The 20,168-nt window shown below is 39.9% G+C and overlaps 1 protein-coding gene across 1 annotated transcript; it reads left to right on the top strand.

The window, feature by feature from the left end:
• Positions 1–550: 550 nt before the first annotated feature.
• On the top strand, positions 551–2,544 carry cks1b (CDC28 protein kinase regulatory subunit 1B). Its single transcript, XM_004549067.4, has 4 exons — positions 551–707; positions 914–981; positions 1,144–1,271; positions 1,818–2,544. The coding sequence occupies exons 2-4, from the start codon at positions 923–925 to the stop codon at positions 1,865–1,867; spliced, it is 237 nt and encodes a 78-aa protein (XP_004549124.1). The 5' UTR covers positions 551–707; positions 914–922; the 3' UTR covers positions 1,868–2,544.
• Positions 2,545–20,168: the final 17,624 nt, after the last annotated feature.

Below are 20,168 nucleotides of genomic sequence, written 5' to 3'. Positions count from 1 at the left end.
TCTCTTCCACATGCTCACAGTGTTATCTGTTTAATTATATAAAAAAATAAACTACTACTACTGCTACTACTACTACTACTACTAATAAAAAAAAATACGGAAACTTGTATAATATAAACTCTTATAAAATAAAAACTAAGATACAATGAGAAAATGCATGGAAACGAACTGAAGTAAAACCGTTTGAAATGTTAAAAATTTAGAGCTAAAATAAGAAGAAACCTTGTTGACGTCACCTTTCTCTCAATTGAATAAAACAGTGTCAAAAACTATAATAGGCTTAAAACTTTCTCACGATATCACCGCTAAAAACGATTATAAGCTCAGTCTGGGACTGGTTATGTAATCACACCAAAGCATGTCAGGACAGAATTGTGGTCGAACTTTGGACTGAAATGGAATGTTTGTTTTTTTGTTTTTTGTTTTTTCCCCAGATTTTTCCACCCTGATGACGAATTAGGAAATCAAAGAAGTTACGTTAATGTCCTGCGACAGATAGAAGTAACCAATAGCAGACGAGTTTTTCGGTCGTATTGACCAATAGGACGAGGCGAGGTCTATTTGAACGGTGAAAAGCGGGCTCGCAGACATTCGAGAGGGAAACAAAGAGAGAGCAAACAAATCGTCGCTGTCGGATGCGAAATAACTGGAATAGTTGGCTTTTTAAAAATCTCTGGGAAAGTTAATTAGAAAAAACAAAACAAAAGGTAAGTTCTTAAACTTAACTATTCGTATTGGGCATTGACAACAACACATACTTTGATTTTAAGACGATAAATACGCACACATGTTTTAAAGTCTCGTCGACCTAGCTTGAACGGATATAGCATAGCTACACTCATGTAGCCTTCTTTTAGCTTCTTTCCTTTTTCTCTAATTGTGACCGTTAATGTTTAAAACACATTTCCCACAGGGTACCACCATGTCTCACAAACAGATCTACTACTCTGACAAATATGACGACGACAAATACGAGTACAGGTACGTAAGGCATGCTTTTACGACATGCAGTTACATTAAGGTTTATTAAGATGACTCTTTGAAGAAGATGGCTTCAGCTCATTACACGACACATCATGAGTATTTTTTAATGCCCAACGCAACTGCGTTGAGAATGTAATACTACCTTTTTTCCCCCCGCAGGCATGTAATGCTACCCAAAGAGCTTGCCAAGCGTGTTCCCAAAACCCATCTTATGTCGGAGACCGAGTGGAGAAACCTTGGTGTCCAACAGAGTCAAGGATGGGTGCATTACATGATTCACCAACCAGGTAATAACTGACAGCGTCATGATTTTAAATATTGGTTTGGTAATTTGTGCTTGCTGGTGGGTGTATGGTGGTGTAGCTTGTTGATCATATTGAACTGAAACTTGAGACAAGTTGTAATAGTTCATGGTGATCATTTTGCAGCAAAGGCCAACTCACAATTAGACTAAAACTGCAGCTGATCACTTTGACCACTATTGTTTTTCTCACTCTGTGACGTTACCTTTAACTAAAGCTCTGAGAATGACCAGGTGGCGTAGGTGACCAATCAGTAGTCTAAAACAAGGAATTTAATTTTACAGAAGAGAATAATTTAACATTTAAATAAACAAAGTAATTTAAAACTTAGGTTTCTGCAGTTGAGGTGATGCAGACTAGATGTCATTGCTACTGGATTTTGTGGCCCAAATTAAAAAAACAAACAAACAAACGGCTGGCACGCCCTATTTTTAATTAAGAGTTACAAGAGATGTGCTTGCCCCCCCCCCCCAAGACTTAAATTGCTACTTTGCACAAGATAATGAAACTTTCTTGGTGTTCCTCCTCCAGAGCCACACATCTTGCTGTTCCGACGCCCTCTGCCCAACCCAAAATCATAAAGGAGATTCTCTGGGTCCTTCAGGGACATCAGTCTACCATGTCGCATATCAACTCATCACCATGCTCTGATTGCCATGTCGGCTGATTATGCTGGACCTGGAGAAGGACTGCTGCATTTATGAACAGTGATTATGGAATGGATTGTGTTGAAGGAAAAAACTATGACCCACCTATTTGGGGGAAAAGACTTCTGCATGTGTTAAGAGCAACACGACGTTTGCCAGAAACCTTCAATTCAGCTTAAACTGTCCTTTTTGACTTAACCTGTCCATCTTGTGAACATGCTTGGATTTTTCCAGCTTTTTAGAACAATTGCTGTAAGATGTGGGGAGTGAAACTTGATCAACCATTTGAGTTATAAGTGCTTTCTGGGTTGAGCTCTAGCAGAATAGTTGGATCCTAAATTGAGTTGGACTTTGAAGCCACAAATCAAGGTTTCAAAGTCTCATGTTGCTGCTTGGTTAAAATGACACTGTAGACTGGCATTTAATGACATTTTGCCATATGCAGATGAGGGAAAGCCTGCATTTGAGTTGGATAGATTCTAGTCTTGATCCAGTTTTCTCAAGCATGTATATTAGTTCTGGCTTAATGTCTGGGTCTATACCAATGAGCTGCTCAGTATTTATGAAATGTTTTGCCCTTTCTGAAATAAATGTAATCTTTTAAATCTTAATGTGGACTTGTGTTTTGATAGTGGCAAAGTGGCTGGTTTACTGATCTCAAATGCAGCATGAACCTGAATGAGGTTGGTGGGGGGAAATCTTTACAACATGGAGTTTTGTGACATTTTCAGCTCGAGCAGAGTTGAATTTAATAAATCTATTTTGGTGTCAGTTTATGTGAGGAAACAAATCTGTATGAAGCACTCGATGGCTTATCTTGAAATTCACAATTGCTACAGGAAGAAGCAACAAGATTTTTGGAGCTCATAACTGGAAACCTACCAATTAACTGACTTTTGCACCATAGTATGCAAACCTTAATACTTGAACTCCATCAGATCCTGAAAAAAACATCTCCATGAACAACTTATTGCATTGGTTGAAGCACTGAATGAGTGATGCGTTTGATAAGGTTTTTACTGCATAGGGAGTTTTGATGTTTCCCCAAAAGGCAAATAACCCATACAAAATGATTGCAAAGAAACAGCAACTCCATCTTCTCCAAATATGTATATAATGTCGGTGACTTCCAGCTGACATCCACCTACACATCAACTGAAGGCTGATCAATCACACTTAATGTTGTGGAAGTTATCCCCCAGAGGCCCATTCTGAACCAGGCTAGCCTCTATAATCCTGATAAATTGACATGGTTCTGCTGTGTGGGCTAAAATAATCCGATAACACACTGATGCCTGTAGCATTAAAATTTTCTATTCACGATGCATATTACCTTGCCAATATTTGGTCTCATCTATAGTTAGTAGCAGTCAGTATGCAATTTTTTATTTATTTTTTTAAAATTGCATCTTTTCAGTTTGTATAGTTAGTCGTCTCCCCCCCCCCCCCCCCCCCCAAAAAAAAAAAAGCCTTGGACCCAAGACTGACTTATTGTGCTGCTCAATTAAGTGCGAATTATAGCTGCTTTCAAATTGGCAAATGTACACTTTTTTTTAATATAAAAGAAGCTTGCCTTACCTGTCGTACTGTAGTGTGGCAAACCCCGCTAGATTAAAGTGTGATCTCACAAAATAGACTTGTGTGCCAGACAGCTGACTTGTGGCATTATGGTGCACAGTTGGTGTTCTTCCAGTGGCAGTCATACTGCATCTGTTGTCTGACACTGTGACTAGACTCTCATTTTTCTTATTAGTTGCTTACAAACCACCACCAGTTCCTGCTGCTTAATGTGCAGCATGTGTCTCATCTAAGAGTTGCTTTCTCTGGGAGTGTTTTCCTGAACGTGCATGTTGTTACGATGGTGTACTTACATAAAGGGAGAGACGGGCACAATGTTTGCCACACATTTAGCAGTTATGCTCTGTGTAAAAGGTTAATGGATTATTGTTGTACTGGGGGTTTTAACCACAGGGATCAAAACCAGAAATGAGGCTGAATAATTCAGAGGACTTGTTTTGCGAGTTATTTATGAACCAACTTTAGCTGCTTGAGTTTAGAGACAAAAAAGCCTTGATAGGGTGAGTGGTGTAAGACTTGCTTCACTAGAGCAAGAATGTTGTAGCTTCAAGATCTGAAGAGAGGCTTAAACCTGCGTTCTTCCCAATGGCCTTCAGCGTTTAAAAAAAAAAAAAAAGTGAGAATGTAATGAAATTAATGAGGTGATGTCCCTTTTGTTTTATTGATCTGTGACCTCAGTAAGTGCTTTCCTGAAATGTTTGTGGCGTAAATCGGTAATTTAAAGTCTTATTTAATACAACATGGTGTTCATTTTATATATTATAGCACCTGTTAGGGTCAAAAAGGAAAATTGTGCTGTGTTCAGAAGTTGGATGTCAGTAGTAGCAGTGAGGAAAATGTTACAAGATAGAGCCTACTTGCTACTCTTTGTATGGTTTAGTGAGTCACAAATACATGATGGTGGAGGCACAGATTACATGTTCTACAGTTTTACTATTTTTTTTTAATTTTATTTTTTATACACTCCTCCCCTCTTGGATAGGAAAGACGTGGTTGGTGTGGCTTCGCTGACTTTACGAGTAGGAAGTCGACTTGAAGGGACGTTCCAGCTCAAATTTGGGAAGTCCGGATGTCTGACTTTGTCTTTCAATTGGAACACATTTGAAATTGAAAGAATGGTATACTCTGCTACGTGACTAAAAAGTCACCAGCTCATGACAGTGGAGTATCCTTCAGTTTCTCTGCCCCTCATTTGTCATGTCTTTGTTTCAAACAAGCAGATGGCAACAGCAAAATACTGAGTTTGATACTTGACAGCAGAATTTTAATAGGTCCATTTGTCAAATAGCCTAACTAGTACTTTTTCTCTCCCTTATTCTGATTATTATTTTTTGATCATTTGATCTCTAAAGTGTAAGATTCTGAGAAACTATAAACAGACTTTCAAAGAATAATGCTACAATGATGCTATCAAGAAACTGGAGAAATTCTAGCTTACTGCATTGCTGACTTAAAAAAAAAGTAAATTTTTGTTTGCCTAATAACTTTAGCTCTACTAACTGTACACAATTAGAATCACTGTGCATCTAAAATCAAATCCCTCCAGCTTTAAAATTTCCAGGTTTGAAAAAACAGAGCTGTTGTGAAAACTTCAGGAGGGATGTTGCGTGAAGTTGAAAGAGGTCGCTAAGATGAAAGGTGAGAACGCCTCAGTTTCATGGAGGAAATCAGAGCAGGTTAAAAATGAATTTTCCCTCTTAACATAAGCGTTCGGTTGAGTTTCCTACAATGCAACAATGTTCAGTTTTACAGATTTCTCACTGACGAAGACATCTGGCATCCTATATGAAAATATGGATGTATGAAAATATAAGTAAATCACAGACCGAGCCAATGACAGGTATTTACCACTAGTATTCTATTAAATGACACTTTTTCATATTTACCATAGAAATTGTTGGTCCATAACAACAATTTGTGTGTGTGTGTGTGTGAGAATTAATCGAACTTTTCGGGTTTTAATTACAAGACAATGTCCAGGTGATTATTGTGGGAAACACTTGACAGTTGTTTTTAATGTTTTTTAATATAGTACAGTGAAACGTCTTGCGTCACACTTCATTTCTTTGTATTTTGCCAGGGAACGTGAGACACGAGATTTATTGAAACATAAATGGAACTACAGTAAGTAATCTTCAGGAATACTTCTACAGGCTTCTCAGAGGACAATTAAAGCTCTTCCTTGGATATTGGCTGCCTTTTTTCTGCTCTCTGTCATGGTTATCCCACACTCTGGGAGGCCAGTCTATGACTGATAGTGTTCCAGTGTGTGTTTTTCTATCCAGGTGTGCATTTACTGCACTGGCTCGGAACCATTGTCATGCTGAAAAATGAAACTCCAGATAGCATTGCACGTGCTGATACAAATGATCATTTTTCTCTGTGCATAATGTTTTTGTCAATTTTAACAAGATCATGGACACTGCTGGCTGAAATGGAGCACTAAACCATGACCGAACCTCCATCGTGTTCTAAAGATGGCTATAGACACTGTTGTACCTCTCTGACCTCTGCACATATTGAGAATCATTTGAACCAAAATTTGGATTTTTGAATTTATCACTTCCTGAGAGCTGCTTTTACTTATTCTCAGTTCATTTCTTGTGTAATTTGGCATAGTTCAGCCAAACATTTTCCCTAATTTCTTAAAGACATGGCTTTCAGACACTAGTCATCTCCTGTAGATTGTTTTGTAGGCCTGCCTCTTATCCTTTTTTCCTCCGCTTATCCGAAAGAAAGTTGCGTTTTCACCAAAGTCTGGCTCATTGGAAGTAAAACGAGGGGTTTTACTTATTGCACAATACTGTAGGTTATTAGGAAACACTCTGATTCACTGGTGTGGTCCATTTAAGGGCAAATTGAGCTGCACATGATAAAATATTGACACCCCTGGTTTTGGCAGTCAAAAATCGGTCATTTCTGAGAACAAAGAAATGTGAATAACAGGTGTTTACCATCCGCACCAGATGCCTTAAGCTGAATGGTTTTAGTCACAAAGTGATGGACTCATTCACAGAGAAAGAAATGAAAAAGAACCCTCTCATCAAATACAGCATCGTGTCAAAATGTTTCTGCAACCATCCACAAAATCATAGTTGCACACTTTGGACTGTGGGGGGCAGTGCAACACAGGTATAAAGCAGAGGGGCTCATTTACATTAATTCAGCAGGTATCTTGCATATATTCTGCAATGAACACAGAAAATAAACACAAATGTCTGACTCAGTGTTATATTAGAATTAATCTAAATCTTATGTTTGCATGAATCACATTTTTAAAACCATCTCTGAACTGTAGGCTTGTAGTGTCTCTGTGGTTAAAAGCAAACGTGTTAGTGTGCAGGTCCCCGACGCATGCAGACTAACAGTGGGTGAAAGCAGCTCATGGCAACAATCGCACACTGTGGGTAGAAACTACACAACTTTGGAAGTCAGAGGTAATGGAGGAAAGAAAATGTTTCTTGAATTACAGCAAAATGTCTCGCAGTTTCTGTGAAATGTTTTACAGGTAATAACTAGGATATGATGGCCAGCAATCTGTGCCTCCTGCTGAGATTCAGAGACGTGTAGTGGGCAGAATAAGACGTTTGGCGCCTTAAGGAGGAAAAAAAACCTTGACTCTGGGCCAGATATCTATGAATCATGCTGAAAATTGGTTCCTGTGGAATCTTAAAGGTAAATGGTAACCTACACTGTACTCTCAAAATAAAATGGTGAACCAGCTTATGAGGCCGACGACCTTTTCACTGAAACTCGACCAGTCAGCGCCTTATAATATTATTACTAATATAACTGTGGTCATTTTTAGAGGAGGAGATTATTTCACCCTGACTTCAAGTCCAGGAAGGAAACACGGAGTAAATGGAAGCTGAAATTAGAGCTTCAAACATCGATAATTTTCATTATTGAGTAAGCTTCAGATTCTCCTCACATATAATTCATGAATTATTTGGTTTAGAAAATGTCAAACAAACACTTGTGTTCAGATTTTTCTGTTTCCCTGACTAGCCATCCTAAAACCCAAAGATGCTGCATATGTTCTAATTCAAATTCAAAAACTGGCACTCAGTATTTTTTTCCTTGAAATTAATTTAGAAATGATTACTAAAGCAGTTTTAGATTTCATGTAATCTAGCTTGGATCGTGGGATGGCTGAAACCAATTTCACCTGACATTAGGTGAGAGGTGGTTGTTACTACATCGCAGAGGTAGAGAAGGACAACTATTCACCATTAGTAAAGACTTTGATCCTATGGAAGTCAATGAGAAAACTGTTTTCTGTATTGACCTCTACTGATGAGTTTTTGATCTAGTCACTCGTTTTGGAACAGATTGAATACAAAATGAAGTCTATTATGTAAAACAGTGTTATCTGTGGTATGAAAGTGCACGCTTATTAGCTAACGACTAATCCCAGGCAGAACCGCTTTTGTTCTGCCTGATTTTTTTGAAACCAGGATGGTAAAAATGGAAACGCTCATTTAAAGGCTTTAAGACGGGACTTCAGAAAGCAATGGCTGACATCATGGCAGCTACATTTTATGTCAAGATTATTTGTTAATACCAAACTGTAGGAAGGACCTGTATTGACACATCTGGTTGCATTCCTGGGTGTTTGAGCTGCTAATCTATTCTTTACATCACTTCTGGTTCTCACGCTGTCAAACTTGTCATCACTCTGACCCAGTCGCCACCTTATCCACCTTCTATGAGCTAATCAGCTTCTGTCTTGTGTGCTTAAAATCTCACTGCCTTTCAGTCATTCTGCTTTTCAGACTTTCAATCATGCCACCCACCTCCTCTCCATCACAAATAGAGGTCCTTGTCTAAGTCTCCACCTGCTTCACCTCTGCCACCACCAGCGTGTAGACCAGAGATGTCAAACTCATTTTGCATAGAGGGCTACATACAGCCCACTTAAAGTGAAAATCCACTTGTGTGAAGGTGTTTAACTACACACATTTCAACAGCACCCCTCAGTTTTTCTACATGATAAATGTGTAAAATTACAGAAAAAGTTGTGGAAGCTCACGGCCCAGACTCTCCCGCATTTATCAAACAAAGTTTTTGTTGATTAATGTAAACTTTCTCTTTTTTAACCTAAATTTCCGAAGTCAACAGTGAAGTTAGAAACTCCAGACAGAGGCCCCCACCCAACCTGAATCTTGGTAAATGGCCTGTATTTGTATAGCACTTTACTTAGTCCCTAAGGACTCCAAAGCGCTTTACACTACATTCAGCCATTCACACACACTGGTGATGCTACATTGTAGCCACAGCTGCCCTGGGGCGCACTGACAGAGGCGAGGCTGCCGGACGCTGGCGCCACCGGGCCCTCTGACCACCACCAGTAGGCAACGTGTGAAGTGTCTTGCCGAAGGACACAACGACCGAGACTGTCCGAACCGGGGCTCGAACCGGCAGCCTTCCGATTAAAAGACGAACTGCCAACTCTTGAGCCACGATCGCCCATGGATCTTCTCAGAAAATCTTTTTTTTTTTAAACTAACAACTGCTGAACTGACCGTGTCTGTACCATTAGTTACAAGAAAATTAAGCATGTCTGACACGTTTCCCATTTGTACAAAAATTGCCATTGCCCGATGATAAATTGCATTTTCCCTTTTGCATCTTTCCCTTTCAGTCTAAATGTAGAAAATGAACAAAACACAGGAAGCCTCAGGTGAATATCTTACTTTCAAAACTTCTATAACTCAATGTAAAGATAATTATATTTTACTTTGGTCTAGTAACCCCAACAGTAATATAAACATAGGGCTGAAACAACCTATTTCTACAAAGCAAAGTTATCTCAGTGTTGTGTATCAGTGCTGCGCTGATCCAGCATTTTAAACAGAGCAATTTTTAGTTAAATTCTAACCTCATACCCATTTTTTTCCATGGCTCAGATTTGGGCCTTGGGTGACAGCATAATAAGTATTGTTCCATTGTTCCATGTACAGTTGGCCGTTGGTCAGTTTCCTGTTTGACAGCACTTGATGAATTTTCTTGTTATTTCTGCTGTTTTGTTGACCAATATTATTCCTTAGTGGTAAGCCTCAACTATTATTTCAATAGTGGTGATTTTCTTTTGGCTCTGCTAAAAATTCCTCTCTGCAGAAAAACTGTCTGAAAACATTTTTGCTGACCTCCTGACGTTTAATGCCTCGTCCTCTTGAACGATGCACAGTTGGGCTCCATGACCCTGTGACATCACTGTTGGGTGTGTTTATAGGTGCAACAGCTCACCTGGGGCATGTTCAATCTGAAAACGGTGCACAATATTGTTTTTCTGCTTTTTCTGGGTCGAACAACATGTTTCCTTGAAACGGTGCACAATGTGATTTGAGATAAGTTTCTCTTGTGGTGCGTGCGCGTGCGTGCGTGCGTGCGTGCGTGCGTGCGTGCGTACAGGTTCTTACTATCTGGGTGGGGACCAAAATCTGAAATTTACTATACTGGACCAAAATCCAGGTCCCCTTTTCTCACTCAAAATGTGGTTTTCGTGTCAGGGTTACAATTGGGTTATGGTTAGGTTTAGGGTAAAGGTCAGGATTAGGTTATTTTTGATTGTTAGGGTTAGGGTAAGTGGCTAGGGAAAGCATTATGTCAATGGGATGTCCCCATGAGGATAGCAAACCAGACGTGTGTGTGTGTGTGTGTGTGTGTGTGTGTGTGTGTGTGTGTGTGTGTGTGTGTGTGTGTGTGTGTGTGTGTGTTTCAGAAGTGCTGGCCAGTCAGGAACATCTGCTGTACAAATTTTTTTCAGGGGTAATTGCAGTCCTTTCTGCATCCAACTATGTCCATCAGTGACTGACTAGTCTCTTCTGTGATTGATTAGTTATTAGCTAAAGTGGATGCTCATTAGCTAACAACTAGTCAATCACAAGTCCCAGTCAGACTTCCACTTCCTCGTCACATCTGATTTTTTGCAATAAAGATGGTAAAATGGAAACACCCATTTCAAGGATTCAAAACGTGCTCAGAGTTCAAACATCCACCTACTGTAGTGAAGGTGCTACTTGTCAGTCTGGTGCTAAGTTACTCTTTACAGATAGAGCTTATATTCACTCAATCATTAATCTTGTGTTAATTCTGTAAAGGCTTGGTTAATTAAACAAGTAAAGCAGTAAAAATGGTATTTCACTTTGGATTGTGATAGCAGTGATTGATTAGAACTGTTACACCATCGTACATACTAGATTAGGACACCAAATCGAAATGTTTATGCAACATGACAGCAAATATTTCATAAAACAGATGTGTGGCGTGGCAGGCAGGATTTAGACTGAGACGAGGGACATGAGGTGGTAACTCAAAATTAACTTTAATGCTGTAGTTTAAACAGAATATAAAAGTCCAACACAGTAGCAGGGCAGGAAGAGGGAAACTGAAAACTAGGAAACACTGAAGATGAAGACACACAACCACGAGGGAGGACATGAAAAAGGATAGGGGGAGACTCAGACAATAAAGACACACCAGGTAACCAGGGAAAGGAAACAGTTGGGAGAACAGCTGAAACGAATCACATGAAGACGAGACAAGGACGTAGAATTAAATAAGATGCACGAGTGACAGAAAATCATCAAAATAAAACAGGAAATAACCACTTAGGCAAAGATGCAAACATCCAAACTCAACACAGAGAGACAAAAGACAGACATGAAGACAAAGCTGGGGGGACACAATAAGAACACAAAATGGGATTAACTGAATGAAACTGAAGCTCAGATGTGAAGGCATGAAATAACAGTAACTTCTACAACGCATCAGAAAAGAAACCATAAATCTGTATTCCAACAATACAGAATGTTGAACCAAAATCCAGAGAGAACCAAAAATAATGATAGAAAAAACCTCGAACACCAAAAAACCCAGTGGATAAAAAACTCAGGGACAGAATCTGAGTTTGCTTTTGTTTGATTCTTCTATATCTTTATTATTAAATCACTTCTTACCTCAATTAAAAAAAAGACGATTTCCGAAAGACCTCGAAAGTGTCAGTAAGTTTAACCAGAAAATTCAACTGAAAAGAATTAAGAAGGTGTAATGGAGGACAGCGAGGTGTGTAGATGTGCTCAGTTAAAGACATGAAAAGAGAACCAGAGGAGGAAAATTTTGAAAACTGCAAAAAAAAGAAAAAAAGAAGTTGAGACACAAAGAGACAAAGCCAAACTGGGCAAAAAGGTAAGTCTTCACAGGAGCAGGTGGAAGAGAGACGTGAATGGGAAAGAAATTCAAAAAGGGAGGAATCAGAGAAAGAAAGACATTAGGAGAGCAGAGAAAGAAGGTCAAACAGAGAGATGAAAAGTGCTCTGGCGAGAAGGGATATTTATGTCTGGGTGTCGTCAGCACAGTGGGACACCTCCTGAAAGAAGCCAAGTTTGATACAGAGTGCGAGAGATGAGAGCGCTAGTGTTTGAAAGATTGCTGATGGAACAAAGAGCCCAAAATTGCTCCATTAGACTGTCCAGAAAATCATATTCTAAAAATGAAGCATGGAATAATTTATAAGACTAATCTATCAAAGTATACAAAAAAGCCACTTGATTGGAAGTCATTCTAAGGTTAATATTCTGTGAAAAAACAAACTGTCTGTGATAAATTAATCTTTTAATAATACATTTCACAAAATGTATAATTCAGCTAATATGATTTACCGATTTTTCTCAGACTGATTCTGTCAAGGAAAGTGAAAATATAAAAATGATCTCCCAGCCCTAAGACACACAACATGAGACCTTGAGGCTAGAAGGGCAATTCTGTCGAAATGAGTGCTGTAGTGTATATTAAATTAAAGATCCTGGTGGGATTTGTCCAGAGCCAAAGGCACAAAGCTGAGCACATTTTAGAAGACAAAAAGAAATGAAAAAATAACTCGTTTCGGTATGAAAAGAGCATCTAAAAAACCCTACTGTGAGTTTTTCATATGCCATGTTTTTTTTTCTTTTTAAATGAAAATTAAAATAAAGGGAACGTCAGTCAAGGCGACAGCTTAAGGGTTGCATTATGATATTTAACATTGTTCAGTAATTGTCAAATCTGGATACCTTATTCTGCACTGCTCAAGAAAAATGCAAACAAATATGACAACAGTATCTCGTATGGTGCACGGAATATATTCGGTCACTAATCTATTGAAGATGAATCAAATGTCAGAGTTTTTTGTCATATGCCGTAAAGCACGGGTCAGAGAAACTTGATGACTTGATAAATAGGTTCAGTTTTAACCCTGTGCAAACTAATTAACAGGCTTTTTGTATGGATCCTATTACAGCAGTTGAAGTTAGCTCAAATATATCACAAAGCACACCCTGGATGGACTCCTGCCACTCATTCTCAGGCCAAATCAGAACAACCAATTACCAACATGCATGTCTTTCAATTGAGGAAAGAAACCTGAGCATAAAATCCAAACTTTGGCAGGCAGAACATTGGCAAATCTGTGCCATCCTTCCCAAAATCAAATTTAGATATCTTTTCTGTCATTTTTAAAATGCATTCTTAGTTTTAACCTATTTTTATTTATTGTTTGGTGTGACAGACTGATTCGACACTTGTCTTCCTGTATCTCAAATATAACAGAAGCAAAGAGCAGTCATCTTATGGTGCCTCACAGATAAAATATCTCAGCATTAATCCAAAAATCTCAGGTGCGTTTTTCATAAAAGACATATTTCATATTTGCCAAACACTGCACGGGAGAAGTGTTCCTCTATCTGCAACAAGTGGCTCGTCCTCATGACAGAATGAAAACAGTAATGTTAACCAGCTGCAGTCCTCCTGGGCTGGCAGATGTGGATCAGTATAAAGAATAATTTGCTGTTGGGCTGATTGGGACAAAGGAGTTGGAGTTCTGTTAAGTTCCTCCTCTTTTCATGTCATTGAAGCAGAATGAAAACTTGAATAAGATAAATATTTTCCTGTGACTACTGTTATTCTTTAAAATATAGCACATTTTCCAAGGTAAACATATTTTCAAGGGATTTGGTTGGAAGATAACACTTTGTCCGTGGACTCTGTATCTTCTGTCTCTTTGTGTAACCTCAGACTGATTCTACAATGTTGAAATGATGGCTCTGTTGGAGCCTTTGTTTGCAGTGCTCTTTGTTCTCCTTGTTGCCGAAGGCAACTCTTTATGGCACCTCATGACTGCTTTTGTGACCAATAATATACTTTTCTGATGGTAGTGCATATAAGTATAAATGTTATAATCACTGACAGCCTTTACCCAGAACTGCATGGCTGTTCAGTTTCATACTATCTTTGCTGTTGAGGGTGCCAAACTTGGCCTAAATTCTGGAATTAGTTCGTATAGGGGTTTAAATGTGGCTTAATTGTTTCTATTGAATGCTTCTTCTTCTTCTTCTTCAAAAAAGAATCCAACTACTGGAAATTGCTGTAAAATGTTAAAGCCTCCACCAATCACTGCTGCTGTTAAAAGGTCCTCTAATGGAGTCTTCTGGTCAGCCATTGATCTGGCCTGAGAAATGAGTCCATCACCTAGTGATACTGATTTTAAGATGTTTGGTTCCGGGCACTTTTCTGGTTAGCTGTATTGATCTAACCTTGCAGACTGCTCATTAGACATGTTTGTGTAACAGCAATACTATGAATTGGCCTTTTGAAAAGAATAATGAGATTGGCAGGAAGAGTTCTTTTGTAAGCCGACCTGTTGGAATAGCAAGCGTCACACTAAGTTGTATAGCAGAAAAATCAGTAATGTCAGTCGATATGAGCGGCAGGGGTCAAGCTGCCTGTCCTTAAAGTGCTGTACAGTAAACACATAACCCAGCATTTCAAGGTGTCATTCTTTCCTCACCATCATTCAGTGGCGGTATTATCCAAGAATATTTTCAGATTATGTCTTGAGACTCTGTTGAAAGGGAAAAAGCTCAAAATGAAATCAGCCTTAAACAATGTGGCACTGGCTCGTGTATTTTCAAGAGCTCTTTGTAAGAGGTGAGTTATAAATCAATTTTAGGATAGGCTGAGCGCTTTATCTTGATTTCTAACCTTGGCAGATCCTTTAGGGGTGTTTTAAACATTAGTATATTTCTTGCACTGGCAAGTGGCGGTCGAATCGTCTGACTGCGCTCTTTATGTAGAACAAGGCAGCTCAATCTGAGGTGAATCAGGGACTCACTCATATAAATGAGGCATATTAATCTGCACCTGTTGATGTGTGGTTTGGAGCAAATGGAGTGCATGCGAGTATGCATGGCATATTGATCTAGCTGGAGGAGAGCTGGAGAGGACTTCCACATGGCCTTGAGGTGTGAGATGCTGTCTGGACCTAGAGACTGCACTATTGATCAGCATGTCGAGTCTTAAGTAGTCGCTCCATTCAGGCCCCTTGACAGTAACCACTTCCAAAATGACAGTAATCAATGGAAATGGTTAAATGACCCTCCACACAACTCAAATATTATGAATTGCCTTTGCAACAGTGGATTTATCTTTGTGGATGGTGGGGTACTGTCTGACTTATTGACCACTCGTGAGGCTACTTATCCTCCCTCAGGGTAGACATTGTGTCAAGCTGGGGCTTAGTGTTTATGAACTATACCCATGGTGAGTCAGCGGATGTTTACTTCTTTTCCCTTGCTGCTAGGGTTGCCAACCGTCCCTTAAAATACGGAATCGTCCCGTATTTCGAAACAAAAGCACACGTCCCGTATTGAGCTAATAAGGGACGCACTTTGTCCCGTAATACAGTGAGAATCAAAAGTGGCCTATAACTTTTAATGGAATTAACGCTTTGTTTGAAAACATAATTCCCAGCCCCTCTCCTGCTTTGTGACCAATGAGCTGACAGCACACTTATGACAATTCGAGTATGACAATTCAGATTACCGCTCATCTCATTGGTCGAGGAAAGGTCGCTTGCGGAGAAAATACCGGAAGACAACAGATGACCACAACAAGAAGCATGGCCAGCAGGGAAACAAACGCCGACACTGCGGTGCAAGTCTCGGACGACAGTACACCTAAAGCTGGGCAGACACTGTGCGATTTTTTCAGTCACGTTATTCAGCTCCTGCTCAAACTGCACGATTGACTCGCAGGGTTAGAAGTTGGTAGGTCACGATGCAGGGTCTCACACTATACCGCCCGATGCTCTGATGCGACCTGAGAGCTCACACTGTGCCTCCATAACATGAAGGTTATAACAGACAATCTGTCGCTCGCTCTCTGTCTCTCACTCACACAGACACACCACCACCATCAACTTTGCTAAATTGCTAATGAAAAACATGATCAGGCAGCTGTGAATGAGCAGCAATGTAAATCCAACTATTTTCACGGTTGTTGTGGTCGTGATAATTTTGTGAGGCCACATCGAAAAGGCTCGGATGAGCTTTTCAAAGTTCTACAAGTTGTGCCTCCATCGCTTGTGTCCAGATCACACGCTGCACAGCCGTGCTGCTCCGTCTTTTTCACCAACGTTTACGTGTTTGCGCGTGAGCAGTGTGAGCGGCTGTGGTGACACCCTCACGAGCGATTGATGATCGGGAGCTGGTCGTGAGGTGTTAATCACTTCTCGTTACCCCACGTATACTACACGACGCACGATGAAGGCCAAAATCGGGCCGATCGCCAAAACCGTCGCACGACTCAAAAATCGTCTCAAAATGGGCCAAAAATCGCACAGTGTGAGCCCAGCATTAGAGCAGCAATGTTTGTTCCCCTCAGAGAAAGGGAAGAATGGGAAAAGGAAAACACCTGGCTGGAAAAAGTTAATATGGGCATGTGCAGTGAATATCAGCGCTATGTGGCCAGAAGTGTGATAATATAATTTATTTTGTGTAATAAACAACTGCAAGGATAGATGATTACAACAAATTGATGACTAATACATAAAAGTAATACATAGATGAATAATGATGATGAGTTATGATGCGTAATCATGGGAACAAGCGGGTTTACAAACAGGAGCAGCTGATTAGCATTAGAAAAGCTGAAATAATACCTCAACTGAAGCCAATTGTACTAAATGCACTAAATGTGCACTGTTACAAGAATATTTTTCTTTCTATTGTTTTCTATTATTTTAAGTTAAGCAGGACAGAGTTCTTTTAAAGAAAGATTTACTTTTATTCTCAAAAGTTAAGCATGACAGGCTTCTGTTTAAGAAAGAGACCTGTTTTACTGTGTTAATGTTGTCATTTTGAGCTAAAAATAAATGGCTAAATGATCATTTGTTTCACATGTGTTCATATCACAAAGAATAGAATATGCATCTACTTAAATCAACTTCAAGTCAAATGGTTAAAAAAAATAATTTCACACACAAAAAAAGAGCTAGAAAATTCACCACACTGGGAAGGGTGAAGACAACTGGGTTGCCCGGCCCTGGCCACGAGGTGTCCCTTATTTATTTTTCAGGGAGTTGGCAACCCTACTTGCTGCTGCAAAATACCCTCTTTGCATGATAGATAGGCAATATATGAGCCATTTTTCCCCTTTGCACTGCTCACTGCTTGTAATCCAAACACATTTGAGTGTGATGGTTGTCAAATGGTGGCGGGTAATCAGACAGACAAAAATGAATAATGCATCACAATATGTCTGGTTATCACAGTGTTGATTGTTGTCAGAATGAACCAAAGTACTGTTGTTGAAGGGAAAAGATGTTCAGCGCAGCTCTTTCACTTTGTCCGAAGGCAAATATACATATCTTCAGCCTCCCCTATACAGTTCGAATTTAATGTGGCACTACACCCAAAAGTTATAAAACGCTAGAACTGCAGTTGTCAGTTCCTTCCCCATAAAGTGTAAGCTCAAGAGGCAAGAAGGTAGTTGAGTCGTCTATCACTTCGCTTTGCCCCAGTAGTGCAGACACATTGACAAACAGTATAACACAGACAATCGAGATTAATACAACCGCAGAGACATACAGAAAGCTCTGGACAACTACGTTCCAGTGATCAAGCACGGAGAGGAGATATACAAAGGATGTGCACAATGAAAAAGTTACAAAATTAAAAAGATAAATAAATAAAAAGAGCAAAAGTGGCAAATGGGTGCAAAGAAAATGCCCTAATTTGCTTCAAAAAGACGTGGAATTTCGTAAGTGCTTTGCTGATTTGTGTGAATCATTACAGCGAGAAGCCAGTTTAGGGAGGAGGTCTTCTCACATCAGCGAGAGTGAAAAAGACGGAGTGAAAGCGTGAGAAACTGATTGTAAAAATGGCAGCAGCATTAAGCCACTAAATTGTGGCATGAAACAGAAAATGACATTTTATTGAGAATTTAGCAATTAGTTAAAAAACAAACAAAACAAAAACAGTCCACACTTGATTGCCTTATAAAAGTGAATTGCACTCCATGAGTAAGTGCTATAGTAATGTGAAAGCCACTGGAAAGAATGGACATGTATGATAAAGTAATATAAGTGTCCAAGGCATGCATGTAAAAACTGTAATCTTTTCTGAAAAGAGTCTGACATTTGCGCGCCGCTATTGCAATTTTTCAGAGCGTTACATGATGACAAGCCCTCTCCATTTTTATCTGAGCCTTAATGCTTTTAGCCCCACTTTCTGAATTAGCTGTCAGCCACTGTGGTCTCCTTCTCAATGCTTCTTTGGCGCTCAAATGACTGTATTACGCTCTACCTTTAAAGATAATTGCTTAATTGGGGTCTTTTCATATGCTGTCGGTAGCAGAGGACCTGAGAAAGGCTCTGATAACTCTGTAATTATGCGGCTACAGCAGATATTCACATTTGTAGCAAAGCTGTGAAGAATGAGCTGACAGCCTCATGCTCTCTCCACATCCACTTTCCTTATTTGGACTTTGAGATGCAGCGAAAAAAAAAATTGCAGGGCATTTATCAGTGCAAATGCACAAGTATTTTTGTGAGGACTCACGGGTGTATCTCAGTATATGAATGAGACGTCTGAGGATGTCTGAATCTTGCTGGGCTGCAGGTAAGTATGGGGAAATTCTTCGGCTCTGCTTTTATTCCTTGTGCACTGCCACTGTCTCCTCTTTGAAAGGTGGGAGAACACAATCACACAGTACATCTTCTTCCTCCTAGTGCAGCTTTTGGATACAAAGTGTCAGATGAAGTCTATTTGTGTAAGATGCTTTGAGGAGGAGCATCACATGCGTGGCGGCAGCTTTCACCTGAGCCTTTTTCCAAAGGCTTTGCTGTCAATATGACTTTACCTGTAGAGAGTAGAAGAGATGTACTGCGGTGGGGAGGGAGTAGGCTGAGAGGTAAATACAGTTATGGTCTGAGGTAAATAACAGCTGGGTGTCAGAGGGAAGAAGTGGGAGCCAGAGTGGGAAGGAGGGAGGGCAGGGCGGTGGGAGCAAAGAGGACTGGGATGCTGGAAGAGGAGGAGGGGTGAAGATTAGTTTTGGTCCGGTAACGACAGATCATAAAAACACGAAGGGGAGGAAGGAGGAGATGAAAAGGAGAGAAGAGGGGAGGATTAGTGCCACTTCAGGAATGACAGAACATGGGTGAGTGAGAGAAAGAGGAGTGGGATGGGAGATGGGAGGAATCCTGGGAGTTTGGTTAGGATTAGTTTTGCTTCAGAGGCTGGGGATTGGATGAGGGAGAGAGAGTTGGGTGATCTGGTTGGCGTCATGAAAACAAAACCTCTTATCAATCAATTGTTGACAACGTGAGACCCAGAGCAATCTCTCTCATTTCCTACTCTCACAGCCCTCTGGGATGTGTCTATCTATTGAACGTCACCTGCAGCACAGTTTATAACTAATGATGCAGCAGTTAATAAAAGATTTGAACTGCAGTGTCTATACTTGAAAAAAATACCTAAAAATTTTGCTAACTTTGTAATCACTTTTGGTACACTAAAAAACAACAACATACATATGCCTATCCACTACTGAGTTAAATGCTACTCACATGGTGATCCTTTAACTCCTCTGCTGCTTCTGTAGGTTGACATTTTTGGCTTTTAGTCATTTTTCTTGGCAACCTTTTGGATTGATTGCTGTGAAATTTTAAGGCACTCCCAGAAGATGAATCACAGTGACTTTGGTGATTTCCGCTCACTGAGTAGAAAAGATGGACCGGGCCACCATGACCTCATTCACTGGTTTGTGCAGCCTCGAGCTGATTATTTCATCCATGGCTGTCTTAGCGCTTTTGAAACAAGATGCTAAACTGTGGATCTCACTGTAAAATCGAAGGACACTGCGCTCATATAGAGAGTTTTCATTAACAAGGTATGCTAGCCCTCAAGCAAACCCTGCTTTATCATCCCGTTGGTCACTAAAGGTGGCCATAATGTATAAAATAAACACAGTGTTGAATTTCATATGTTTTAAAAAGTACACAACACCTGTGCTGTTTAGGCCTGGAAACTGGTTTACCAACCCCCAAAACCAGAAAAATGTGTATTTGTCGACCAACTGGAAGTAGTTGCTTGAAGTTACTGGCAGCCACTCTGAAACTGACTGCTAAAATCACATTGATGCAAACTTAGAGATCAGTCACCTTCGCTAAACACCCATTCCCAGGAGAAACTGTGTATTCTGTGACTGGTTAGGGAGTGATTACTGGAGGCTGCTGGCAGCTGCTAGCATGAAATTTTTCACAAAGAGTACAAATTACTGCACTAAAAATGTATTCGTGCTTGTTTGGTCATTAGCAGGTTTCCACAGTCATTAGTAG

Source organism: Maylandia zebra, linkage group LG22 (assembly GCF_041146795.1).
Source record: "Maylandia zebra isolate NMK-2024a linkage group LG22, Mzebra_GT3a, whole genome shotgun sequence".
In the NCBI taxonomy this organism is placed as follows: domain Eukaryota; kingdom Metazoa; phylum Chordata; class Actinopteri; order Cichliformes; family Cichlidae; genus Maylandia; species Maylandia zebra.
Note: the sequence above shows the minus strand (reverse complement) of the source record. Positions and strands in the feature narration are given on the sequence as shown.